Genomic DNA, 26,977 nt, shown 5'->3' on the forward strand with positions numbered 1-26,977 from the left:
ATTAATAAAAATTACACTACGAGAAGCTTTTCTCATGGGTAATTGAAGAGTTGTATAAACTGCTTCTTGAGCACTGATCTCAACACTATTGAGGAATTTGTTGCCAATGTCTCGTACTTGCTGTTTGATACTAGCATTGCCTTCCCTTGCTTCTTCACACGCTTTACGTAATAATTCGCTCATGCCTTTCTGTGCTTTAGAAATGTAAGAGACAATATACATGGCGCAAGCATATACATCGAGAACAAACTGGTTGTCCATATTAGCTCTCCATGCTTTAAGGCAGGCTGAGTTGTAGTTGTTTACTCGAAGTTCATTTGGTTGTCTCCTTAAAAATATTGTAGGACAATTCAGAGATGACCTTAAAGCTAAAATATAATTTTGTTCTGATATGCCTAATTCTTGAAGAAATTGGTCAAAGGTGGTATTTTGTCCATCTTTTAAATCATTAAGTTTTGTCATGATATCTTTCCATTGCTGTTTAAGAGTTTTTACTTGGCTTTGAGAAAATGTGTCTTCAAGAGGATGCAATATAGTAGTTGATCTCATGGGTGGCTGTGGATAATTAAATCTACAAACATTTTTTGATTTCTTGCGACATGTGTGGGAATGTCGGTGCGTCTGTCGATTAACAAGATCAAGCAGTTCTGGCTCATCATCTGGTTTCTGACATGTGATAATTTGGTCAATAAATGAAGCTACATCCTTATCCTCACTAACTCCAAACACAGGTGCATTCTCAAGCCATATGAGCATATGTATATGTGGTGAGCCTCGTTGCTGATATTCAACTCTGTAAAACCAATCTTTTATTTTACCTAAGGGTGCAGTACTGCTTATCAGAAATTGTCTTAAAAATGTATTAAATTGGAAGTCAAAGTGTCTGGCACATGTTACTGGGTCACTTTGAATTAACCTGCTTTTATCATTGCAATCTGAATTGTCAAGTTCAACATCACTGTAATTTTTGTTGTCAACAAGTTTGCCAAGTATTCTAAGTAAATGATTCCACTTAGTTTCAGCAGATGAGAAACTGCAAAACAATGTTGCTGAGCCAAGTTGACGTATCATGGCAAATAAATCTTTTTTTGCCTTTTCAAAATAAGGCGGTGATCCTCGCAATGCTCTTAAAAATTTATAACCTTCATCATGATGGATAATGTTCTCCAGACTACCTTGGTGTTTCAATTGTCCTGCAGTGATTGGTTGGTTACCAGACTTACATTTTCGTAAAGCAATTTGGGAGTTTCCTAAAAGAATTTTCATTTGTAGTTTTTTTGTTTTGAAAAAAAATATTTTCGACACACATGCCAGCTCTTCGGTCTGACCGTCTTAACTCAGATTTACATATATCACTGTAATATGCACTGACAAATCTTTCGTTGTCACTTGGTCGCCTTTGCCCAAGGAATATACCAGGATATGCTAGTTCTTCCGAATGTTGGTCTCTGAATATACTGAGTGGTGTGTGACCTTCACCAGGAGCAATACTGTAGATACCCTCTCGTTCACCATCACTGAGAAAATCTGTGGCAGTGAGCATACTATCAGTGACACCTGCTGGAATTTCTGCCTCATCCTCACTCCAGTCATCATTTTCATCATTTTGCTTATTATTACAGTTGTCTTGTTTGTTACTACCTGTAGCACTTTCTACATCAGTAATAGTGCTTGTATTAAACTGCTTTGCCCAGTTGGCATCGAGTGTAATTCCTTGTTCTCTATAGAAATCACTGTTGTTTGCTAACCATGCTGCTGCTTGTAGAACTTTATGTGGCCTTACATTTAAAGATAATGCTGAACTTTTGTATTGTAGACGTCTTTTCAGCTGAACTTTTATGGTGCCAGACTCATGAGGTAACCTTGGTAACATATTGACAGTATTTGTGACATCAGCTGGTACGTTTACTACATTGCCATTGATCTTAAATTGTTTACCTCTTGGTGCTTGCATGACTTTTTGAAAAGCTAACCTTGGAGCAACGAGTCTGCATTCTAATTCATTTAAATCAAAGAACTCAGGCTTTGAAGGAAATTTCATTCCATTAGTCACAGCACATGGGGGTACTTTATTTTTTCGCAAATGCTTGTTACATGATCTACAAATCCATTCTTTGTCATCGGCACTAATTATCCCTTGTAAATGCTTAACCATATTGCTATTGGTCAGTCGAAGCTTATCTGCACATTGGACACTGTGCTTGTACCATAACTGATCACAACATGTACAAATGTAGGATGGTCCTTCTGACACAGATTGGTGGAATTTCTTAATGAAATCATTAATATTATGTTGGTTTTTTTCTTTTTGCACCTTGGTCACCCTAGCCTGTTTCACTTCAATGCTCTCATTTTTACATTTTTCTTGATCATATTTTCGCTTTTGTGCAAGCCGAACTTTTTTGTGCTCTGGTGATTCACTTTCCCTCATTTCTTGATCATATTTTTGCTGTTTTGTAAGCCTACCTTTTTTGTGTTCAAATGCTCATTTTCTCTCATTTGTTGAGCATATTGTTGTTGGGCTACTTGCCTATTTTGTTTTTGCTCTGTGGTTTCATTTGCTTTTTTTTGTTGGGCATATTTACGTAGTTTCAATAACCGTTTTTCCCTACACTCACTACTTTCACTTGCTCGTTTACGTTTAACATACTCTCTATTCTTTGACAACCTTTTCTCTCTTTGCTCAGGTGTTTCAGCTCAGGGCTTGGTTTTTTGCAAGCACTGATTGGCAGCATCTATGTCAACTGGGCTATCGCTACTACTTATAGATAAATTATGTTTCTGTAATTGCACATGTTCAGTTGTAGGCAAATGCTCTTGAGTTAGTGATGGATTATTGTTAGAAGATGATGGATCTCCACAAACACTGACAGCTTTAATTTCAAATGGCATTATACCTCTAGCTGACACAGTCTGGAAATATGAAACAAGGTTCTCAATGCTGTTGATTGTAATTAAAATGCATGTTCCAAATGGACTTGGGGTACCAAATAAATCTCTAGCATGAGAATCAAAGATTCTGAAAGTCTCCTCTGCCATTTTAATTATTGCCACAGTATTGCAACCAATAGTAAGCAGAGCAAAAGTATAGTTTAATTCAGATGATGAAAATATTTTGTTTAATGCACATTGAAGTGTGAAATATGGTTCATCATTGCATTCCATGAACACATCTCCAGTATATGATGCACTGTATTGTAAATTGTATATTGTTTCATTAATACAAACCTTTTCAGGCACCTCAGTCAATAGTAACAAATCTTTGTGTACTGTATTAGAAATAAATGTATAAAGATCATTTCCTTGTAATAAAATTGTATTTAACAATGTTGTATCCCAGCTGGTAATATCTTGAATTTGAGAATAAACTATTGCTGTCAAAGACATAGCAACACATTGCTTTCCAGAATTTTGTCCAAATCTAATGTGACCTTGACTGAAGTGAGCACACACTGTTTTAGTAGCATCAACAATATCATACACTGTAGGACCTGGATTTGTTTCAACATCATTTGACAATCGCAGCAAACCAGGCACATAAACTTGTTATTTTAATAAACCAAATTACTGTCTCATTTGATCTACTGTATTGTTCATTCATTTCTTTCAAAGTTGGGAAATAAAATACATTTAAATAAAATAACATTAGGATTTTGTTCCAGAAAGTACCTGCTAGACGTTTGGCCACTTCGCAGTGTCTGAGAAAGCCCACATGAGCACCAATTCTTGCCCTGTATTGTTCAATTGTTATTCCCATCTTTCGGTTGTTTGCTTGACAATAGTTTTAGTGTACAATTGTATTTGTAGTTGTACTTCACTACTTGTTTGAATGATAGTTTGTTTGGTAGTTTGGTAGATTTGTAGCAGATTTTGTAGCAGATTTTGTAGCAGATTTTGTAGCAAATTTTTGAGATTTTTGTAATAGTTTTGGGGTCAGTGCAGACACCAGGTTTTCGGTTGAATTCTCGGAGAATTTCTCGTAGTACTCGTAGACTGTAGTACAACCTCTTGGAGCTAAAAGAAATATGAAATAAAACAAAATGTTTTAATAATGGTTTGTGCCGTGGGAAACGAATACCACGAGGGTCAAGCAAACGTGGTGAAGTTAGCTGTGGCTTCAACATCATTCTCATTTGGTGACTCTATATTCGTGCGAGAACTCAGAAGTAATAACTCTGCAAAACGCGAGCTTTCCAATACTGACTGTGAATCATCAGCTAACTTCGCGGTGTTAGAATTGCCACTCAACACAAAATCACTCAACACAAAATCAAATGTCAGCAAATTTTCGTTAAATAAAACAAAGTAAAAAGTGTCCATACCTTAATAAAAGCAGCAGAAGGAACCCCAACGAATCAGAAACGATGGCCAAGGGAAGTTAGGCAACAGTTATCAATGTAGAATTGAATGCGAACGAGAGAAGTATCGCCAAAGAGTAAAGATTATACTAGTAATATCTACTCTTTGGTATCGCCATAATATTATGGTATCGCCGCGCTTTTGCCCGCTGGCTTTTGCCGCCTTGGGTCTCGTCCTAGACTTTTTCCAGTAAAGCTCGGCATTTGTGCCGACATATCGACAAGACAGATTTTGCACGACAACAAGCGCTCTTTATCTAAAATATTGCAGCAAAACATTACATAATAATAATCACAGATTAATATCTGTATGTCCCAATGATCTCGACATGTATTGTGAATTACTACTCATGACTCAATTGTGTGTAAATACAATTGTATCCACACAATTAATACAAATCTTGCTCATTAAAACAAAAAATGCTTTACTACATGTAATTTGATCACGATTTTCACGAACATAAAATACAGTATATTACCACGTTATATAGTTGCATATGAGTGCAAGAAATGGAGGAATATAAACACGTGTCACATACCTTCGTTTTGTTGTCGTTTAGATTTCTTGCGCACTTGTTTACTTTCTGGACTGGGAGTAAAATCCTTTGCACTGTATAAGCTCTTCTTTGAGCTAGTCGATACTTCTTGCTTGTTATATGAAGGACGAATATAATGTTAAAATGCAAATATTGTATGCTTATAAAAGAAAACAATCCTAACATAAAGACGATATCAAATTTCGAGTCATTTGTCATGCTTGAATGCTCACCTGCACAATACTACGTAATACGCATATATGGTAATTCGACACTACAACGAGAGATTGATAAATTATAAAGAATTACCTGAATTGACGGATCCATCCATGACCATATGCACAGAAAGTAAAAGAATATTTTTAAAAATATATTTCCTTGAATATTTTTTTATATAAGAAATGTCTTTACTCTTTTAAGAAACATCAGTGTAGGTATTAGGACCCAGGACCACTCGAAGGGCAAAAATCGTTCTTGGAAGGGCAAATTTGCGAAATGTGCTAGGCCTTCTCGCTCCCTCCCCCTCTCCTTAGTCTCCCACGATTTATATTCTGCGCGGCCACTATTACACAAAGCAGGGAGCGAAAGGCCTAGATTACTAGGCTAGGACTATCCTATTTGGTTGAATTGAATTGATTTTTTAGCATGATGAATGATATGGTGTGTTCTCAAAGAATTATGTTGAAATGATACGTATAATTGGATTATTCTATTTGACTGAGTTAAATTGATTTTTGCATGATGAATTATATGGTGTGTTCTCGAAGAATTATGTTAATGCATGAATACAGTGTCAATAGGATGATTTTGAGAGAAAAGTTTATGAAATTCAAATTTGTATCATTTGCTTAAGTTGGAAATTTTGAATATCGGATAATTGAAATTGAAAATTATGAAGAGTTTTTGTTTATTTTTGTTTGCAGTTATAAAAATTTTAAAAAATGCATTATGAATGTGTGTACCATTCCGCCATTTGTTTTCCTCTGAAATTGGAAATGAAAAACGAAATTTGGAAAATCAAATCCAAATTTTGTTTCTGATTTTTACAGCTTGTTTCTCAAAGTTACAGGGAATGAACTGAAGTTGTCCTTTCACCTCTGTTTACAACAGTCAAGGACGATATTGAGCGAAATGAAAGTCGAGAAGATTCCTTTTACCTTATCAGAGAAAACAGCCAAACTGAGAAATTGGAAAGAAAAAAATGCTAAAATCAAATTACCTCTGACAGAATTTCCATCATGTTTGATGTAAATACTGTAGATACTATATATTAATATTTATGAGCTGACTCAATGTTTAAATAAAGATTAATGGGGCTCTTTTTCGACCTAATAGTAAAGTTAATAGTTTACTGAAAGTCTGGAAGCATTTTTGTATCTGCGCACTCTGCACTCTGCACTCGCAGATACATTGCTATCGGGTTTGAAACTTTGTTAGGTTAGTTTAGTTGTCTGCAGCCAATGAGGGACGACATACTTAAACAGCAGCCAATCTGCCAACGTTTTATATCCGTATGCATTTTTATGCGACAGAAGTGGAAAAAACCGTTCAATCAGTATTTGTGGATATAAAATGGCCGCAGCGAAAACCGAAAGCTGTATTTGGATTTTTAATTGCTACTATATTGCAAAATTTGCTAAAAAATAATGTTGAAATAAATCATAAGAGTTGAGTACACGCCGGTATTCGTTCAACTATTTTACTTTATTTGCCCGGGGTCTCGGCAGTCGAGCGAAATATGTATGTTATCTGGTTTCATATTATTGAATTTATAGCATTCAAGCATAAAATTATTGAGACTTCAGAGACAATTTTATGTATTTTACGCACCTAACCATGTCGTTAACTTTTATAATTACCATATTATGTTGTAAATTTTCACATTTATTCAGAAATGTTTATCTTGCTGAATACTTGTAGAACATCCCAGAAGAAATAAACTAGGCCGGCTCGTGCAAGCTACATTTTTCCAGTACTACACTTATATTTGCACTTTAATTAATATGTCAATTTGGAAAGAAATTGAACAGTTTGAAAGGTTGTATTTTTTTAGCTTTGCACTTAATTTTTGTAGCCAAAATGCATTTTGGTGAGGTCTAGCTTAGGCAATCTAGAACCAAAAGAAGGATATGCAAGAAGAAGTTAGAGAGTATTGTCATAGCAATTCCAAATGTTTAAGAGTAATTTTGCTGAAATCGCTTGATGCTGAACAACCACAAAACCTCAATCCACAACACATATGTTGCAGTGTGTGTAAAAAATCTTGTCAATGCATTCAATGCAAAGATGCTGAACTTCCTGCTTTTGAAGACTTTTCTTTAAACTAGATAAGACAGTATAAATTTATATTTATTAATTGTATTAATAGTATGTTTATAGTATGAATTAGACAATCAAACTTTTTCATCAGTTCCTTCAACAGATAAGACAATATAAATTTAGATTTATTAAGTGTTCTATAGTATGTCAGGGTACAAATTAACATCACAAAAGTGCATCGTGATTATTGCAACTGAACAATTTTACCTCCCCTTAATCCACATGAATCACCAGAGGCTGGTTGTTTGAAAAGGTGGATAGTGCTATCCATTGGATAGTCATTTTTTAAAACCATGAACAAAATTTTTTCACTGGTCATTATGACATAAGTTATAGATTAAGGCTTATTGTGATATGCTAATTCCTACCCTGCATTATGTTTTATAACATGAATATTAATGTAAACAGTTTGTGATACATAATTAGACAATCAGACATAATGCTTATATAATGTTGTGTACACTTTTAATCATTGTATTCTTCAGCAGATTCTTCATTGGTTTCTTCATCAGATTCTTCATTCTCCTGATCAGGAAAGTGTATGAGAAGATTGTTTTGATGCCGTTTAAGCCACTCTTCCAGCTTCTTTGGATCAATGTCTTGAAGAGGGTCAGCTGAAATATGAGGAAAACTTTTATGTGCCCTCCCTGGTGTTTTTCTGTAAGGACGTAGTTGCCTTAGGTCATCCAGAATTATTTTCTCATCTTGTTTAGAAGATTTAGCAGTTCTTGCTGATGAAGGATTATGTCGGGACACCTCCTTGTCAAATACCTTTGTGATTAACTTCATTCCCCCAGCTGCCTTGCTTGCTTGCTCTTTTAATGGCTTTTTCCGTTTTATTGGCACCCATTGCTTTGATAATATCCTTGAGATCTTTGTTCCTGTTTTCTTGAAGTAGGTCAACTTCTATGTTTTTCCCCTTTCCCCCTTTCCAGTTGGAGGTAGATGCCCATCTGCATTGGTGAGCTTGTGCAGGACTCAGTAATACTTCATTTTGAACTATACTTACCAGCATCTCTATGGCATATGCATTGAAGCTGGAATGTGAATGGAAGTGGAGAAATAGTTCTTTGTGAAGTGTAGCAAGAAAGTCACCATTTCCATTTTTTACTGCATCCTTCAAACTTGCCAACACAAAATAGTTCCTTAATATGTTAACTGAATAATTAAATATTTGATCAGGAGCATCTTCATCTTCAGTTGTTTCCTCTTGAGTGAAAAATACATGCTGATTGAGGAAAGCATCGAGCTTACTCATCAAGTACTTTTCTTGCTGTGTTTTGGTAATCAGGTATGCATAGTTTGGGACATTTCTTGTTGGGCTTCCGTCTTCTTCAGATATGCCAAAAAACTCCATCAATGCCTCTATCACAAAGCATTTCCCAACACTTAAGAAAAACTGTTCGCAGTCTTCGAAGTGTTTTACATCCTGTGTTACATTTCTTCTCATCAACTTTTCCCTGAAATACCGAAGTGTACCTTGTTCTCTACATGAACTTTTGTATAGTCTTTTAAATGTGAGCTGTACAAATTGTAATATAAAAAGAAATGTTTCTGAGTATTTTTAATAAATTCCTTTATTTAGAAATTTATATTAGTTCAACCTATATAGGTGCAATATACAAAAGTACAAAATAAAGTAGGGTGCATTCATGTGCATAATTGCATCTGCATGGATTAATAAGAATGGATTTGCTAATTCAGTTATGACACTGACAATGTGTCCAACCTTATACTATTTTGTCTAAGGCCATAATACTTTGCTCAGCATTTTCCAACATTAGTTAAGGTTGGGCAGATTGTCAATGTTTAATGTTTATATATATGATGGCCTTCAAATCTATATATGTATTATACATGCTTACCTTCAGAAAACTTTGTTTTGTGTGCCAATTCACAATTCGAAATGGGTAAATATGATCGAGTCTTTCCCTTGGTGTGTGACAGCCAGCTCGAAGGTCTTTGATGCCAGCAAACCTAACCCGAGTCAATTGATCACCATAACAGGGGATGGTAACCCCAGATAAAGGATCACCTTCAGTGAAAACTGGGGGGATGTGAGAAGCAGGTTGATCAGGCCTGGACGAAACATGTTGTAGTTGATCTGGCTGCCTTGCTGGTTGTTGATTGTCCTCACAAAGACCTGCAACCTTAAAGATGTCATGGGTCCAGGTCTCTAGTTGATCTACAACATCAACGCATTCTGAGTACTTTTTTTCGTCCCGCATCAACACCGGCATTGTCACTACATATGACTGTTCCATCATTTGCTTTGAGTATAAGCTCTGCGGGTGCTCTGGTATAACTTCTTTAAAGGGATGAAATGATTTCAAATACTCAATCAAGAATTCGGCGATTATCACTCTGAATGATACTTTAATAGCATCTTTTTCTTGGTCAGTAATCTTAATGACATCAATAAATTTGGTCGCAGCTAACTGTTTCTGAGGGCCATCGTTTGGCAAGTGATCTGATGAAACACGATCAAACACAATGCTGGTGGACAGAGCATGCACGCTCTTGTTTTGGTTATCTTGTCTCATATCATGTACTTTAGTTTCCCAGTCAATATTATCAATAACGTATGTAAATCTGTGGCCAGTTTTGACCAATTCAATTGCATGGTCGAGGAAATGTTCACCAATTTCATCTAATAAGGTATATTTCATGTTTCGCTCCAGGCAAAATCCGTACTTGTTAAGCCTTTCAAACACCTATATATTAAATGTGTAATGAAAACTGGTTGTAAAAATTATAATTAAATCAAGGCTAATTACATCTGTAGTATCCTGCTATCCACAGAGTGTCCCAAATGGAAATAGGATGTTCAGATTTCAATGTAAATTCTTTGATTGCAATGGCATACAATTTTTAGATTTTAGTTAATTGACATGGAACCAAAATAAAAATGTCTTTTGAAAGGCTTTTAGCTATTTGCCTAAAGCTGCAATGTGCCTGACTGTGATCGAACCCTTTGCACTTTGACTTCTTACACACAATTGTTTTTATTCACAAAAGGTTAAATATACTTACAGTGTGAGTAGTATTTCCATCAGTTAAAAGAATTGTGTTGATTCGTTGTATCTTACTCAGTTCATGGCATCGCTTGAACATAATTATGCCATATATGAGACATGTTGGAGCCACTTTTTTGTCATAATTATATTCAATATCCATAAGAGATGAAAGAACTTTAAAAACTGTTGGACACCTTGACGATAACTCTTGGATAATTTCTGCCATCCAGATATGTAGCACCTCTCGCAAGATCTAACCTGATTGGCTAAAATGAGATTTCGGGTTTCAAGGGTTTCGAACCAATCATAGAATAGAATTTAGAATTTTAATTATATTTGTTAATTTCCGGAAGTCAATATGCCTGTCATGGCGCAATGCGATGTATGAAAAAATACTCGTATATATACGTTTACTTTCTGGTTTTTGCTTGTTTTTAATAGTTATTAATTGCTCTGAGTTTTGTAAAGTAGACTCTGCTGTGATAATGCGCTTTTTCAATCATTCTGGCGACCGACAACAACAGCGATATAATTTGAAACCATGATATTGAAGGACAAGCAATGGAGGTAAGATTCCCGTATTTTTGCATATTTGCGGACAGCAGTTATACGTGTACCTCAAGGACATACTTATATAAGTTATATAAACGTTTTATGCATGCAACAAAGTGTTTAACCGTGATAGTTTCGACCAAAGGTAGCTTTTGTAGCGTTGTATATTTATACGGCAAATATCTTCGAGACTATCTATTATTAATATCCCAAAAATTATAAATTACAACTTGCTGTTTTATACTTTATATGACATCGTTGAAAATATCAATTCCAAATTCAAAAAACAATTAATACTGACACTATAGCACAATCTAGCACAATAAAATGGCAGGAGAATGAATGACAAGAGTACGAAACTACCAGAAATCATCTGGCACTGTCAGTTTTAATATACAAATTTTTTTATGCGCAATCGTTGCACTGCCATGGTTCTTCTTCCATTGGTAGTGCTGTTAACTTTACACATTCCCTATAAGAAGATATTTTGTAGGTTATAGAAAACGATTTTATTAGTTATGTAATATCAATTTAAAAGTCTTCTGAAATATTTTTTCGGCACGTTGACTAGTGTATGGTAACAATTTTAAATTGGGTCTCTCCCCGAAGCAATATATGTTGGAAAAATATTTTCTTTAATTTGGAAGACTATTCCATAGAGTTACGATGAGTGTATTGATTGTATTTTGTGAAATTGATATTTCAATAACATATTGCTACTTACAAATGAAACCATTTATCGCAGCCATCACACTGTACCCACTGATTAGACCAATCTTTTGTTGGACTTACTAGGCCACATGCTTGGCAGTGCTCTGTTGTTGGGGAGCTTGTTGAAATGTTCTGCCTGACTGCAAGGTATTTTTTGAGTAAAAATTCTATTTTATTAATTTTACATTACCAGTATATAAGCTTTTACATATAGTTAATAATATTATTTGCATATTGTACCTCTTCTTGTTTGAACTCCGACTGTCCCCTCTGCAAACAGCCGTTTCTTGGCCTTATCTAAGTGTGTGTACAAGTGAAGATTGGTTATTTATTATTGTAAATATTTAAAGGCAGTGAGATTGCAAAATATTTATTGCATATGAAAATTTTGTTTTATTTTTATATTGCGTTTTAATACGTCTAAATCACTTGCCTTTTGTAGTTTTTGGGTTAGGGTCTGTCTCTTCTTCAAAGGTTGAGAGCTTTATCCCAGCTTGGACACCCTATAAAGAAGCATTTCAAATTATCCTAACTCCTAAGTATTGTGTAGGAATTGTCAAGCAGGGCTGTATTAACACTATACAGAATTTACCTATACTAGAATTTACCTTTTGAAATACTTCTTTTCTATTTGGTGTTAGTGTTGTCCACCATTTTGCTGTGTTTGGCGATAAGAAGGACTATTTAAGACATGATAATATAATAAGTACCAGGTAAATTAGATATATAGATAATAAGGTAATTAATTCAATTGAATGTTCTAAGAGTAGTGAGGATTTCATGGGGTTTTTTTTATGTTTTAATTAATTTTTTTCTATACATGATTTTCCTGTTAGAAATTAGAGTATTCAAGAAATTGTTAACCAAGCCACTTACAGGGGCAGGCTCATTTTCTCTTTCTGGTTCATTGGTGCTACCACACAAGGTGTTTACAAAATCTAAATATAAATAATAAATTGATTACCTGCAGTATGTGTGTACACACTACAAACACACTACAAGATCTCATCCATTACACGTTAAGAAATGATAATGAATTATATTAATAATTAATGGCAACTAATTATAGAACTATGCAAGACATGGTTCAAGTCCATCTCATTTGGATGTAATATGGTATATATGGACAGGAGGCAAGAACTAAAATCATCTCTACACTCATACAAGTTTTATGATTAAATATTAATACCTTTTCCTAGATTAATCAGCCTTTCTTCTACATTATTTAATTCCTCCTCTTCTTCTTCAGTTATTACCTGATCTGATGTTGCTTTATCCCCAGAATCTTCACTTTCATGAATTGGCCATTCAAGATTGAATTTATCTGCTCATAATAAATGATATGCAGGGAATCAAAGATATTTTCCATTTTCATTTAAGATTTTGTAAGTTTCCCTTGAAATGACATCCCAAACACTTTATTATTCACTGTTTGTGCACTAAAGAGCATTATAGCATATATGACATATTTACCATTAATTATGTGCAGTGCTTCTGGTTTTATCACTGCAATTGGAATTTTCCAACCTTTGGCCATCTTGCATTTCTCCTCGTTTCGTTTTTTTATGTCTGTTATAGTACAGTCATCCTGAACAGCAAACATCATTGATATGCTTGATGTTTTATCTGACATACTCTTCAGAAATGCTGAAACATCCTGTGTGACAGATGGTACATTAAACAGTGTATACAGATTCGCATTAAAAATAAAAATGTAAAACAGGTATGTTCTTTATTCTTAGGGGATTTCAATTTATTGCTAAGTGTTGCGTGATCACTTTCTTTTCATATGGGTTCACAATCAAGGTCATTAGGTGCACTTAATGTACACAGGACTATCTTATGACAACATACCTTGCTTTTTAGATTGATAAACGTGTCCAGAACAGACGATTTTATTCCTATTGCTGGGCCATATTGTTGGTTAACGGGAACAGTCGTTAATGGTTAAGCCATTTCATAACCTGAGAAAAACGATAATTAGTTATAAATTCGATATTGTATGAGCAACCTCTAGGCTGAATTTGAATGTGAAATTTTTGGCTCGATTTTCTTTTCCATTGTGACTGGTCAAGGTATTCCGCTACGGTTGAATTCTCACAATAGAAGAAAATTGACCTAGTGGAAAACTGCCCTAATGACAAGTGCCTGCAAAGCCAATAGGTACACGAACGTAAAGTAATAATTAGCTCGTGAAAACCACATCGTTTGGTTGCATCAATGGTATTTCACTGCCAAATTGGTCGAAATTTAGTTAGTTATTATCAATTGAATTTATTCAATTACGTACATTTTCGTCATCCCTCGTCAGTCTTTCCATCAGGCATGTATTTAATTTTTCCAATAAATCTGGGCCATCATTGCCCTTTTCCACAGCCATATCTTGAATCAGTTTCATAATTGCATCCTTGCATCGTGGTTTTATGCCTACAGATGTTTCAAACTGAAAAAGAACATCATATTGGAGAGGGAAAATCAACATAAAAGGAATTTGTCAGTGTCTTGTTTCCTGGCGAAAGATACCTGTTCAAACAGGTAATACAATTTTAGTACCGAGAATGCACTCCGTTCCTCTGACTGGAAGGCGTACGTAGGTGCGATTCTTGTCAGACGATCGAGCGCATGTCCTAACCCTAGCGTCTACACATTTTTGGTCGAAAGGTGAACGTACTATCGCATATGTTGCTATAATAGCTGAAGCCCCTTGTTGCCATCTGTCTTGAATTTTGGGCGGAACTAATCGTGACAAAATTTTTTCCACCAGGGTGGAAATTGTCGGGAATTGCTGTTGCCAAAAAGGAAACATTCTGATCACCCATGCTAGTAGAAACCCCTATATAAGTAAAGGTAAAAATAAAATAAATTGAATATCCTGTGGCGAAAATCTTACGAACACACGATAACTTCAGATAACATTATACCGTGTGAATTTCAGCTATTGATCCAATGCCGGCTTTAAGCTTTTGCCTGTCTTCTACCGAAAATGGCGTTTTTCGGTATTTTAGCACAATGATCCTCCCATCGGCTCTGAAAATGTTAATATTTTCACAGTATATATAGGAATTCCGTAGACTTATATGCATGATATGTTTGTGCATGGATACGTTCCAATATAACTAGAGAGCAGCGTCTTCAAACAGCTTCTTATCAAATGTGGTATGACAACTGCCTAAAATATAGACAAAGCACCTCTCGACGTTTTGACCTAAGCCAGGGTCCTTGTCACGACGTAAGGGCGAGAAATGTTTTGTCTATTTTAGGCAGTTGTTATACACATGTCATGCGAAATTTATATATATATATATATATATATATATATATATATATATATATATATATATATATATATATATATATATTTGTATTCATGATCATGAACTATTCTATACGTACTTTGTTGCAAGGGTACAACTAAATACAAATTGATTCGTGCATGTCAATACTCTGATTTCTCTTACCTATTGAAAACATCGTTGTTAGAGGTCAAAAGCAAACTTCCTTGAGGTGCTGCTAATCCACCTGCTATCGACCCTGCAAAGAGCCCACTACCTGTTTGCAGGAGAAACTCTTCCATACCTGGCGTTATTATTGGATCGTCTATCATGACCACTACATTAGTTTGTGTCAAAATTTTTCGAATCATTGCCCTATAGAGCGCAAAATTGAAGCATAAATAGTAATGAGTAAATAGAGCATGTGTATAATGTTTAATTAAAACGTTTTACATTTTTTTGTTGATGAGGGATGCTTTTTCAGTTTATGTACTTCCCTAATAAATAGATGTTTGTTAACTGGACAGAATAATAGTATATTTTGACTTACACAGATGTTCCTGTTTTATTTTGATCTCCACCAGCCAGCAGTAAAGAATGCTGTCTACGATTAACACCCTGTGCCTTGGAAAGGATATCTAGGGTAAAGGATTTCCCGACATTTCGCTCTGCAATGGTGGAATGTAGCAGCAAGATTGAACTCTCGTCTATAATGAAATATGCGAGAAAACTCGAATTAACTCAATTCAACCGTGCATATGATTCAAACCTCGTACGCAAATGTCCTAGCACGAGTATTTAGAGAATTGACTTTTATAACGTCCTGTTTAAGAAAACCTTTATACCACTAGAAATTATGCCATAGATATAGTTGCATCAACGATTTCATGCATACACTAATTATATGCCAAGTTAAGATATTGAAAATTGCGTACCCCAATGGTTATTATCGCCTGTTCTTAAGAGACGAAGCAGAAGAAATGCTGTCGCTAACTTGAAGGCCATTGTATTTTCCTTGAACGCCAATGATTCCTCGATAAATCTATATGAAATGGATTGTGCTCAGATGGTTCACTAGCGAGCTTAGGATGCACCAAAGTCGTGACATAAAAACAGTTTTGGAAATTAGTTTTAGTTTTTTTCCGTATCATAAAACTGTATAGAATAATAGGTAAAACAATAGTTTCTCCTCATATACGCGTCGTAGATTTGCTGCATCTTATGTTTGCTACTATTTAACCCCACCAATGGTGTTTAAACGACATCTTATACTTTGTTCTTAAAGGGAAGGAGATGTGAACTGGTGCAAATAATTACAATTTTAATCAACCTCACTATAATATTATATGTCTGTAGTATCTAACGCTATTATACTTCAGTCTCTCACGCGACGGTATATGTTTTACAATACAATTTTATGCATTATTTTTCAATTGGGGGGCATGCCTAAATTTCCCTAGAATTCTCGAAACGCCTACCCCCAATATTTCATGTGGGTCATATGACAGTGTCCGCCACTGTTTTAATCTGTGATTTTGAAATCGATTGTATTCGGAGTAAATTGTTGGTAAAAAATGAACAAACCTTTGGCATATTAGCAACAAATTTGAGCTGTCGCTTAATAATCGCTCCTCAAGGAAAAGCTCAAAATCCGTCAGATCCGTTTGGCTAAAATAGTGTTTCTTGTCTTCTTCCTTAAGAAACTGGCCATCATTGTTTATTTGTATCTGAAATGAAACAAACTATTATAGATACATAGTAATTATAATGGGATTTTTACATCGCTATGTACGCCACAGCAACATATAGCGCATGGATGTGAAGAAAGTAATGAAAAAAAAAAACTTTGCGGTTGTCATGTCCGCGTGGATAACATAACTGTGCATGTATTTCGAAGATTAAGAAAAGAGGCAGGATTAACCAGTTGCAAGTGAACACGCACTGGGAGTTTTTAACAATGGCAATACCTGCATGCATGTCCCATTTATTTTTTGCGCAATTCTCAATGAAGATTTAAAAAAAAACGTTAATGCCCATACCTCCCTTGAAAGACACCAGTAGCCTGTCTCTTTTTGCCGTCCAATTAGCTCGACCCCGTAATACGCTTTGGGACTCCCTGCGTAGTATTCCTCTTTGAGGTAATTGTAATATGCCTCAATATCCCTCACGTTAGCATCACTTATGTTGAACAGGCCGCCACCGAATGCGTTTCTTGTTTTCTCGAGAAATTTCGGTTTTGAATCAAACGCACTGGCTGGTATCACAATTCTCCTGCGATGAACAAAGCATGCAATTTTAAACTAAAACCAAAAATAGTACAACCTCGAGACGAGAGCGAAGAGAGCTGTCAAAATTTTACGGGATAGGTTATACAGTAATATTACCTTTGCATTCAAAAAACATTGGGTGAAATATCGTTACATCGGGTGATATGGTATGTATGAAAATGTCAGAACAGAACAGACCAATATAAAATATATACAAGAGAAGAATACGATATTGATATACCTTTGCTCGTACTGACCAAGAACCCGGGCCGTACATGAGCACACCCAGCTGCCACAACTCATTTCCCCCAAAAATTTAAGAGTGAAATCTCCAAATAACACCCAGCCCTCGCCATTTTTTATATACGTCTGGCCTTGCTTTTCTGCGAATAACTCGTGGAAAGACGTTTCTCCCCACTATAGAATTAAAAAAAACACCAGTTTTATATACTATGAAAAAACGAAACTGCTCAGTCAAATTTATAGATGTTTTCCAAATTTTGTTCTTTGGCAATAGAAAATACTTTGGCGAAATCGCCCGCTGGGCGGGGTACAGCTCCCTCCCTGCCTGCATCGCGACGCCACTGGTTTCTTTTCTACCGCTAACCTAACGGCTTATCATGCATGTATACATTAATTGTAATCGAAATTTTTAACTCACCTCTTCTTCATTATCCCTTGTCTCAGAATAAATGGAGTCTTCATCACTTTTTGGCGAGCTCATGATAAGCTAAGTAGATCTGTATATTACACCTGTCCTTGATTATTTTGTCTCTCGTCAGTGCACGGTCAGTGTGAGATTTGCTTCTATTGTGTTTTTGTGTTAGCTTGCACTTTACAAATATGCTGTGTTAGCAAGTCAAAAGTAACTTTGACAATCTGATTGTTCGATCTCCTCAACCAACCAAATGTGCTTAAAAATTGTTTTGATCGACGACATGAAAACAATGCATCATTTGTGTTTTGGTGTAACGTATCAGAACTCCAGGAAAAATTTATTTTAAATTGTTTTAGTCAGATTTGTATAGCTCCATTAAAAATGACAATGGCTTGCACTTTAAAAAGAAGCTGTGTTGGCAAAAAAATTTAAAGCTTCAAATGTATGTTAAAAACCACGAATTTAGTATGAGATATTAGTCACTTTTGTAGAAAACTGTAAAAACACTAATTAACTTTTCTTCATGTTATGGATTCGGATGTAAATATTTTGCTTTTAATCCCAATTTAAAAAAATGCTTTTTAGCCATTGTTTTGGCTTGAACTTTGTAAATACGCCGCGTTGGCAAAAGTAAAAACAACTATGGCGTTCTATTGTTTGTCCAATCAAAACTTAAGGAAAGTCAAAAGTGCTGACAAGGGGTTACTAAATTGAACAATAGCTTAAACATGCATGATTACTTCATCAACTGTCAAACTTATAGTAAGAGCGTTGCGTTTTATACAATTTTTTCGTTGAGAAGTGATCGTATTTTATTTAATTATTGTAATATTTGGATATGGATTCGAAGGGAAGAAAACGTGGCAAAGGGCAGTGCCCGAAATGCAGTGCTGAGTATTTCAATCGCTATAAGCCCAAAGAGTGTTCGAGTTGCGGTGAATTTATTGGTGGATCGCATACGTCAGAAAAAAGACCCAAAACTGCGGTAAAAATTTCTAGCGCAGTCACCGTAACCCAATCAATTGTTTCAGTTGCGACAACTAAACGTGGAAACAGGTGTTTTGTTACAAAGGATGAAAGTGGTAATTGGATGTGTTTGAATAACAACTGCAAAGATAAACGTGCAATGCATGTTAGTTCTGGCGAAACAAAACAGTTTACCTGCGAACACATAACGAGGCAGTAGATAAAAAACAACTCCTTTGCAACAGATTTCCGTCAACAATGAATCGCTGACAACCTACCCATGTAGCAGCACCATTAGCGAGAGTCTTTCGCGAGCATGTCAGTTTGCAAAAGACAATGGTTTTGCGCCTGTTGTAAAAAATTTCACACACCAACCACGCGATTTACGCAGAGGCAACAGCCAGCAATCCACTTGGTTTTTGTCACGTTGACGTAACAAAAGAGGGTATGTCGTGTACTGGCAAAGATTGTCGTGGTTATATGGCGAAAGGAAAGCACAAAAAAGTGAAGTGTAATTGCATACATTTGCACATGTATTGCTTAGCACAACAAAGCAGGAGGAGACTGAACCATCTTCATTACCTGACAATCCAACCGAAGAGGAAACAATTGCCTGATATAAACAGTAAAGCATCCGCAAGGGACTACACAGTTGATATCGCTTTGGCAAGGCAGCTCCCTTATAAATTACGAAAAACGACAACATAAACAATATTGGAACATGACGTTAACACCTGGAACAGGCATCTCAGATGGTTGGCCAGAAGTTTTTGTTCCATGCTGTAGCGATTGCCAGAAAGTGTTCTCCCCTCCCACCTAAGTCCCATCCAGGCAAGAAGGGAAATTGTTACCTCATCACCGATCTGAATCCGTTAAACTTATTTCCATCAAAGTTAAAGATATGCAGTAACTCCGCATGCCAAGCTATGCACCAAGCAGTCCCATTCGATATTGGTAAGTATCGTCTAAAGGTCGACACAGACCGAACGCGAAGCGGCAACGCGACGCCAATTTTGAGTTTCAGAAGCATATAATTTAAATTCTGGAAGCAATACTTGGAATCTACAAGAATCATGATAATAGGTTTAAATTTAAGTAATTTAGCTTGTAGGTACACCATGTTCTATACTACGGGATTTATTCCGGCGACGCAAAGCGAAAAAAACACGGGATTTTGGAAATCCTATTGATGCGCCCGCGAAATAGTACATTTTCCCTTCCCCTGTTGCTAATGATAGACTAACTTATTAGTTCCGATGTTCTTAGTTAACCACTCAATCCTGTATCTTGTGTTCAAGGCAGGTGTAAACAAAAGCAAACATGTATTTTAGGTCTTCAATATTTCTGACAAGCTGATGGTATCCTTGATATCTTACTGGAAATTCGGAGTACTTCAAGACAGGACATCCACTCACAAACGTTATCCGAGCAAAGTTGGCAATGATGCAGATTAAATCTAAAGAGGTATAAGTATGATATGAGTATTGCAATTAAAAAAGTTGTTAACTTACCTAAATAGACATTATGTATATAATGACGCATCAAGCTGTGACGCCTGCAGGGAATTCTGGTCTGTAGCAACGGCGAAAATTTAAAATTTCCCTAAAAGACCAGAATTTCCTGCAGGTGTCACGGCTTGTTACGTCATTATGCATAAGGTCTATTGTATTGCTTGCAACAATCTCTGCCCCACCCATAGTCCCGCGTAGGACTCGAGCTCTGACCGTGCTTTTGTTTGTAGACACTTTACACAGGAATCTTTTTAGGTTCGACACGCATTGTTCAGTAATCCAGATCCATAATAGCAAATTTAGCAAACACACGTGACGCTTGGGCAGCTGGGCCCACCACAGGCCAACTCCGACCTCGTAGGCCATGTAAAATAATAATCGTCGAGGTGTGATACCCCCTAAAAAGTCGTTGTGGCGAGTGAACAGTTTATCAGCAACTGTTTGACTGCTTCACTTCAAAGAGATCTTTATGAGTAAAAATTTCACCAGCACCCGTAATAATGTGACAGTGCTGTTTCAACAATTAAACTTCGAAAGTCCAGAATATTTTCTTCACGATTTAGCAATTTTTGTATGCTCTAAATGCTTGACAAATGTAAAATGGCTTTAGAATTTAATTATCTTTATAGAACTCACGAGTTAATTCTTGTTAGAATCCGTCATTGAGTGAACTGCAATACATTGAGGATCTAATATACAAGGTTATTTGATGTTTGAAGCAATAACTGAAAGGGACTTGAACGATGTAATATGTGGTATATGTGGGATTTGCCCGAAGTTTGCCTGGTGACGGTAATGAAAAAAATTGTTGCAGTAATGCCGAGGTACAGTAGTAGAACTTACTTAACATTTTCCCGGTGAAGGCGATAATATTTTTTACTAGTATTTTACAATATATTGGAAATTTGCCATTTTAATTCATTTCAGATTGTTTATGAAAAGACCGACATACAAATCAAAGAGGGGGGTTAACTTTGAACGAACTTCTGGAAAAAATCAAAAGACAACTAGTTGAAAGAGTTGTTTACACCCGCAACAAGAACCCTTTTCAGATTGGTATAGCGGAGATGCCACTCATTGTTCCCTCAGCCACGGCGAACACACATGCTATAATACAGAAATGGATAAGAAAAGCAACCATTTAACGTCGGAGAAAGAAGGTGATTCGAAAGTTAAATTTATGGTTTAAATTGTGCTGTATTGTAGCTACTATAATGTTCGATATATTTGTTTGGAAAAAACGTCTGTATTAACATTGAAATCGCAGGTGCATGAAGCAGTGTGACGTAATTGTCGTCAAAATACGTCCATGATTATAATACAACATTTCCTTTAGGTGATCCTGCTATACTCCATCAGCTCATAACCAACGAGAGCTTGGACATTGAAAATTTAAAGGACCTTAGCTTGCAGCAGCTAACTGTCGTTGCAAGCAGGTGTAAAATCAAAACCTCTGGAAAGTCAAAGGTATTTTTTATATAAAGCTATTACAAGTATGTTGCAATCAAATGAGATTATCGTTACCTGTATTTTGTTTTTTTCCTACTAAATGCTCTTCTCCATAGGTCGCTCTCATTGGTGATTTTATAGCTTATACTGTTCCATCATGGTTGGGTTAAGTCCTTGTCATACATTTTCGAAAGTTCCTGGAAAAACTGGTGGATTTTATCATTTCGTTTGTCGACACGGAGTAAGTTTTTTAACACATAAAACATATAAGTGTGGTATGTTATGTACGGCATCTTTCTAAAAAAGGTCCCCCAAAATGTCAATTTTAAGGTAAAATTGACCCCCCAAAAAACGACTCTTTAGGAGTAATTTATGTCACATGGTGGCAGGAATAACTGTATAGATATATAGCAATTTTCGCGCACATGCGGAGTTTATATGAAGATTCACGATCTTTATTTCAGTGTACTGTTGCATCGAAGTTTCTTGCCCTGACCGAGTCTGTCAGAGATGCTGCAGACATTTACTTGTCGCTCAAGTATCCACCAATGGTCTTTATCAACGACACACCTTGTGGCTTTGTCCGACATCTTGAATGTCGCGCTCCAAATGTCTCGAAAGAGCTTTGGGGTGAAAGAAGTGGATGTTTCGAAAAACCAATACTTGGAAAGGAACCCAAAGATGTAATTCATAATTATTAAAATTACAATACATGCATGTAGATATAGTGTATATAATATTGCATGTACATATGTATACAGTGGCGTAGCAAGCCTGACGATTTTGTCCTGCTTTGCAAATTTCAAGGCAATAGAATTACTCATTTTTTTAAAAATTTGTTGTTTTCAGTCAATAAACACGAAAATATTATAAAGCGTAATGAGGCGTAAATATTATTAAAAATGTACACGTCTAACAAAATGATATATCTTTTCAGAATCACAATGTCCCGTCTATTGTGCCGCCAGAGTATAAGGCCAGTACTGATACTACAGAATCAAATGATCGCACGGTTGGTAGATGCCATCCACTCTCTGGTTGTAGTGAACGTTACGTGCTTGGTGACAGATTCCACGCCAGTTCTAATCCCCACAAGTCGCCGTTATGTCAGTACCATGATATCAACTTGTGTGCGCAAGCAAACTCCATCACAACTAGCGTACAAGAATGTCAAAATAACAGCAAAAATGCGCGGCGTTTAAGAAGCTCTTGTCAGCAGAATTTCGGGACACATATCTTCTTCAACTACTTAATGGACTACTACCAAAATGAGGAGATAGTGAAAAGGCAACAAATTAACCTTTCCATAGGTAAAAAAGACAACGAAGTGTTGGTAAGAGATGAATTACTGCGATTTAAACTGAAAGAACGATAAAAGTAATAACAATTACTATGTCTATGGTTATGAATTTTAATCAGTTTGCATGTTTACCAAACTTGATAATTTACCAGTTTCGCTGAAGGCGAGCTGAATATCGCCGAGAATATCGCTGAGTAAAAAAATGAGACGAAGTCCTGGTTTTTATTTAGCGATATTCAGAATATTGTTTTAGTATAATTACAAAGGAGATTTTTTGAAAAAACGAATTTGTTGTAGAAAATACATTTGTTTATAAACGTAAACAGATATCTCGACAAGTTTACGGCAATTCAAATAAAACAATGTTTTACGCAAAATAAGTTAAGCAGCGTGCTACAAGGTAGTTTTTACCTCGAATTTTGGCCAGATTTTTTCCCTTTTAGGGACAGTATTTTTGTCAAAATTATCGTATTTAATTTTGAAAATACTCCGCGAAATTTTCCCGAAATTAAATACCCCGTCAAAATGGATGTAGAGCTCGTATGTTAGCATAGATAACGCATTTTTTAATCATAAAATAATACAATAGTAACTCCAAAAAAAGAATTTTTATGAAATAAGAAATATTTCGCGAAGTTTAATGCCTTTTATATTTTAAATTTCGCGAAATATTTCTGATATAATGGAAATTTTTCGTCCATCAAAAACGCGAAATCCGAGGCCAGAGTTTTCTATAATCACCTTTGTTGTTATATTATACTATTTCTTTTGTAGTATTATTAGTATATATTGCATACTTATCTAATTAATGTGAAGAATGTTACGTTTACACAGTAAAAGACAAATTTACGGTGTCAAAATTGAATGGTATCCAAAAAGGGTAAATGAAATCTACACCACTCCTGGCCTGGCACTCTGATTTTCACAATCGCAATAATCACAATAATCGCAATCAATTTCAGATAAAATTATATAAAATTTAGACAGTTCAAATCAATTTAGCACGGTTGCAAATCCAATTTAGAAAACACACACATCAACGCCTTAAATAACTCAATTTAGGTTACAAAAATACTCGTGATAACGACAACCAATAAAACTCCAGCTAGGATGCTCCCTTTGCTCTTCGAATCTCATACTGTCATACAGCTGGCACTACAAATGAAGGAGCCTCCCTATTGTGAGAAAAAAAGACATGATTATTGAAAAAAAATCATTAGATAATCATAATTTCTTTTTTAGTATGGCAGCTGCTAAGGTCCATATGGATTATGCATGGAATGCTCTTCCTGATGACCTGATCATATTTGACTATTTTTTTAAACTAGCATATTTCTAATTATTGTAACTTTGGTAAATAGTTGTAATTTAATGTAGATATTAGATAACATATATTTGTAAAAGCGCATCCAATTGAAACCCTTGAAACCCCTGAAACCATTGAAACCCTTGAGACAATTGAAACCCTTGAAACCCCCAAGACCATTGGAACCATTGAAACCCTTGAAACCCCTGAGACCATTGAAACCATTGAAACCCTTGAAACCCCCGAGACCATTGGGACCATTGAAACCATTGAGACCCCTGAAACCCTTGAAACCCCTGAAACCATTGAAACCCCTGAAACCCTTGAAACCCCTGAAACCCCCGAGACCATTGAAACCCCTGAGACCATTGGGACCATTGAAACCATTGAAACCCCTGAAACCATTGAAACCCTGAAACCCCGAGACCATTGTGAGACCATTGAAACCATTGAACCATGAAACCCTTGAAACCATTGAAACCATTGAAACCCCTGAAACCCTTGAAACCCCTGAAACCCTTGAAACCCCTGAAACCCCTGAGACCATTGGGACCATTGAAACCATTGAAACCATTGAAACCATGAAACCCTTGAAACCCCTGAAACCCCCGAGACCATTGAAACCCCTGAGACCATTGGACCATTGAAACCATGAACCCTGAACCATTGAAACCTTGAAACCCCCGAGACCATTGGGACCATTGAAACCATTGACCCCTGAAACCCTTGAAACCCCTGAAACCATTGAAACCCTGAAACCCCCAAGACCATTGGACCATTGACCATTGAGACCCCTGAAACCCTTGAAACCCCTGAAACCCTTGAGACCATTGAAACCATTGAAACCCCTGAAACCCTTGAAACCCCTGAAACCCCCGAGACCATTGAAACCCCTGAACATTGGACCATTGAAACCCTTGAAACCCCCAAGACCATTGGGACCATTGAAATCATTGAAACCCCTGAAACCCTTGAAACCCCCGAGACCATTAAAACCATTGAAACCATTGAGACCATTGAAACCATTGAAACCATTGAGACCATTGAAACCATTGAAACCATTGAGACCATTGGAACCTTTGAAACCATTGAGACCATTGGAACCATTGAAACCATTGAGACCATTGGAACCTTTGAAACCATTGAGAGCATTGAAACCATTGAAACCCCTGAAACCCTTGAGACCATTGAAACCATTCAAACACTTGAAACCATTGAAACCTTTGAAACCTTTGAAACCATTGAGACCATTGGAACCATTGAAGGCCTTGGAACCAATGAAACCATTGAAAGCCTTGAAACCCTTGATATCCTGAGACCATTGAAACTATTGAAACGATTTACCTGCGAAATTCTTTTAAACAAAAACGCTTTGGTAAAAATGTTTTACAAAAACGTAAATATTCGAAACCGGAAGTGGCTAATTTGAAACCCTCGAAACCGGAACACTTGTTTCGACCAATCAGGTAGGACATTGCGAGACGTGCTACCTGACCCCTGCCATCCACCCAGTAGAACTCATATCATTATACCCCCTGCCTCGTAAAACTGATGGTTCTGTTCGTCGAGTGACATTTGTCAACTCATTATTTATGGTTTTCAGCAAGGTGTTTAAAAATACAGTGTATACCCTTGGATTCTGGAGTAAGTTCTGCACCAAACTGTCTATATTTACAGATGAGCGCAATGTTGCTCTCAGGATTTCATCAACCTCTAGCTCTCTCTGCTCAACTTGCGTATCCTTCTGTCAAATGTAAAATGACATTTGTTACAGGTTTTTAAAGGTAGTAATTGGTTTTGTTCTACAAGACAACAAACAATATGAATGGACAATAATACAATACTAAAGCTTCCACCACAGTTTGCAAAAATGTTAACAAGTCCTGTAAGATGATTTTAAGAGGAATTGTTATTGTATACATTGTGTCAGTTCAGCAATATTTTCTGAAGCACCGGTTTGTAATTTCTATGAAAGGCAAGAGAGCCCCAACACATTGCTGATTGTAAATTGTATTTTGGAACCACACGCATAATACAAAATTTTCAGCAAAATCTGAAATGTAATCAATGCGTATAACACTATATATAGATTTTACAAAGAATCTTGATTCCGGTCATATCTTATCACTATACTCAAACTTCAAAATCAAACCATAAAAAGGAATAAAACGTTTATACCATATTACAGTACAGTATCATTTTAGGAATGAATATTTTTAATAATATTGTACCGTTAGAGGCTTAGTGGATGTACACTCTCCTCCGCAGAGGCTTTTTGGGTAATCTAACAATAATTGAGAATTATATAATACAATTGAGAATTATATGATATAATTCGTAGTAGCGGGCGGACGGGAGGGAGCTAATAATAGTAGCGGTGAGTGGCGGGCGGACGGGAGGGAGTCGGGCGGTTGCGGGTTGAAAAATGAAATTTGAGAAGCCTCTGCCATATAATGTTTCCAATATGGCGTCAAATTACATATCATATTATAATTACGTATCATCTCATGAATATTTTTCAAAATAGATCTCAAACTGGTGTAATGACAACAAAATGATGCCAAATGCAGACAAAACGAAGTGTATGCTCATAACATCGTGGCAAAAACGGCTTCAGTTACCACAAAATGAAAATCTGTGTGTTAGCCTCAACGATAAACCACTGAAAAACGTTACTTCAAAACCGTTACTTGGCGTCATTATGAATCACAATTTGTCCTGGGAAGATCATATAAACACCACTGTTTCAAAGATG

At 36.1% G+C, this 26,977-nt stretch overlaps 2 protein-coding genes, 3 long non-coding RNA genes and 1 pseudogene across 5 annotated transcripts; 4 read left to right on the top strand and 2 right to left on the bottom strand.

Moving 5' to 3' along the window:
- Positions 1–10,724: 10,724 nt before the first annotated feature.
- Positions 10,725–12,174, top strand: LOC114533216. Its single transcript, XR_003688032.1, has 3 exons — positions 10,725–10,797; positions 11,578–11,640; positions 12,135–12,174. It is a non-coding gene; the product is annotated as an uncharacterized LOC114533216 (long non-coding RNA).
- A 6-nt stretch (positions 12,175–12,180) lies between these two features.
- On the top strand, positions 12,181–12,626 carry LOC114533217. The gene is made up of 3 exons (XR_003688033.1): positions 12,181–12,206; positions 12,330–12,418; positions 12,563–12,626. It is a non-coding gene; the product is annotated as an uncharacterized LOC114533217 (long non-coding RNA).
- A 136-nt stretch (positions 12,627–12,762) lies between these two features.
- LOC114533189 lies at positions 12,763–13,430 on the top strand. The gene is made up of 3 exons (XR_003688031.1): positions 12,763–12,878; positions 13,136–13,216; positions 13,360–13,430. It is a non-coding gene; the product is annotated as an uncharacterized LOC114533189 (long non-coding RNA).
- A 341-nt stretch (positions 13,431–13,771) lies between these two features.
- Positions 13,772–15,135, bottom strand: LOC114533195. Its single transcript, XM_028554697.1, has 4 exons — positions 14,952–15,135; positions 14,415–14,520; positions 14,165–14,326; positions 13,772–13,936 (listed from the first exon to the last, which is right to left on the bottom strand). Exons 1-4 carry the CDS (start codon positions 15,095–15,097, stop codon positions 13,772–13,774), a joined length of 579 nt encoding a protein of 192 aa, XP_028410498.1. The 5' UTR covers positions 15,098–15,135.
- Positions 15,136–16,414: 1,279 nt separating this feature from the next.
- LOC114533196 lies at positions 16,415–17,756 on the bottom strand (the record flags this gene model as incomplete). The annotated part of the gene is made up of 4 exons (XM_028554698.1): positions 17,694–17,756; positions 17,274–17,449; positions 16,805–17,036; positions 16,415–16,492 (listed from the first exon to the last, which is right to left on the bottom strand). Coding segments are annotated over exons 1-4 (549 nt in total), but the record flags the coding sequence as incomplete, so codon positions are not given.
- A 3,120-nt stretch (positions 17,757–20,876) lies between these two features.
- On the top strand, positions 20,877–22,991 carry LOC114533197 (annotated as a pseudogene).
- The last annotated feature ends 3,986 nt before the right edge of the window (positions 22,992–26,977 follow it).

The sequence above is a fragment of the Dendronephthya gigantea genome, unplaced genomic scaffold, assembly GCF_004324835.1.
Source record: "Dendronephthya gigantea isolate DGI-Jeju-01 unplaced genomic scaffold, DenGig_1.0 000087F, whole genome shotgun sequence".
Taxonomy (NCBI): domain Eukaryota; kingdom Metazoa; phylum Cnidaria; class Anthozoa; order Malacalcyonacea; family Nephtheidae; genus Dendronephthya; species Dendronephthya gigantea.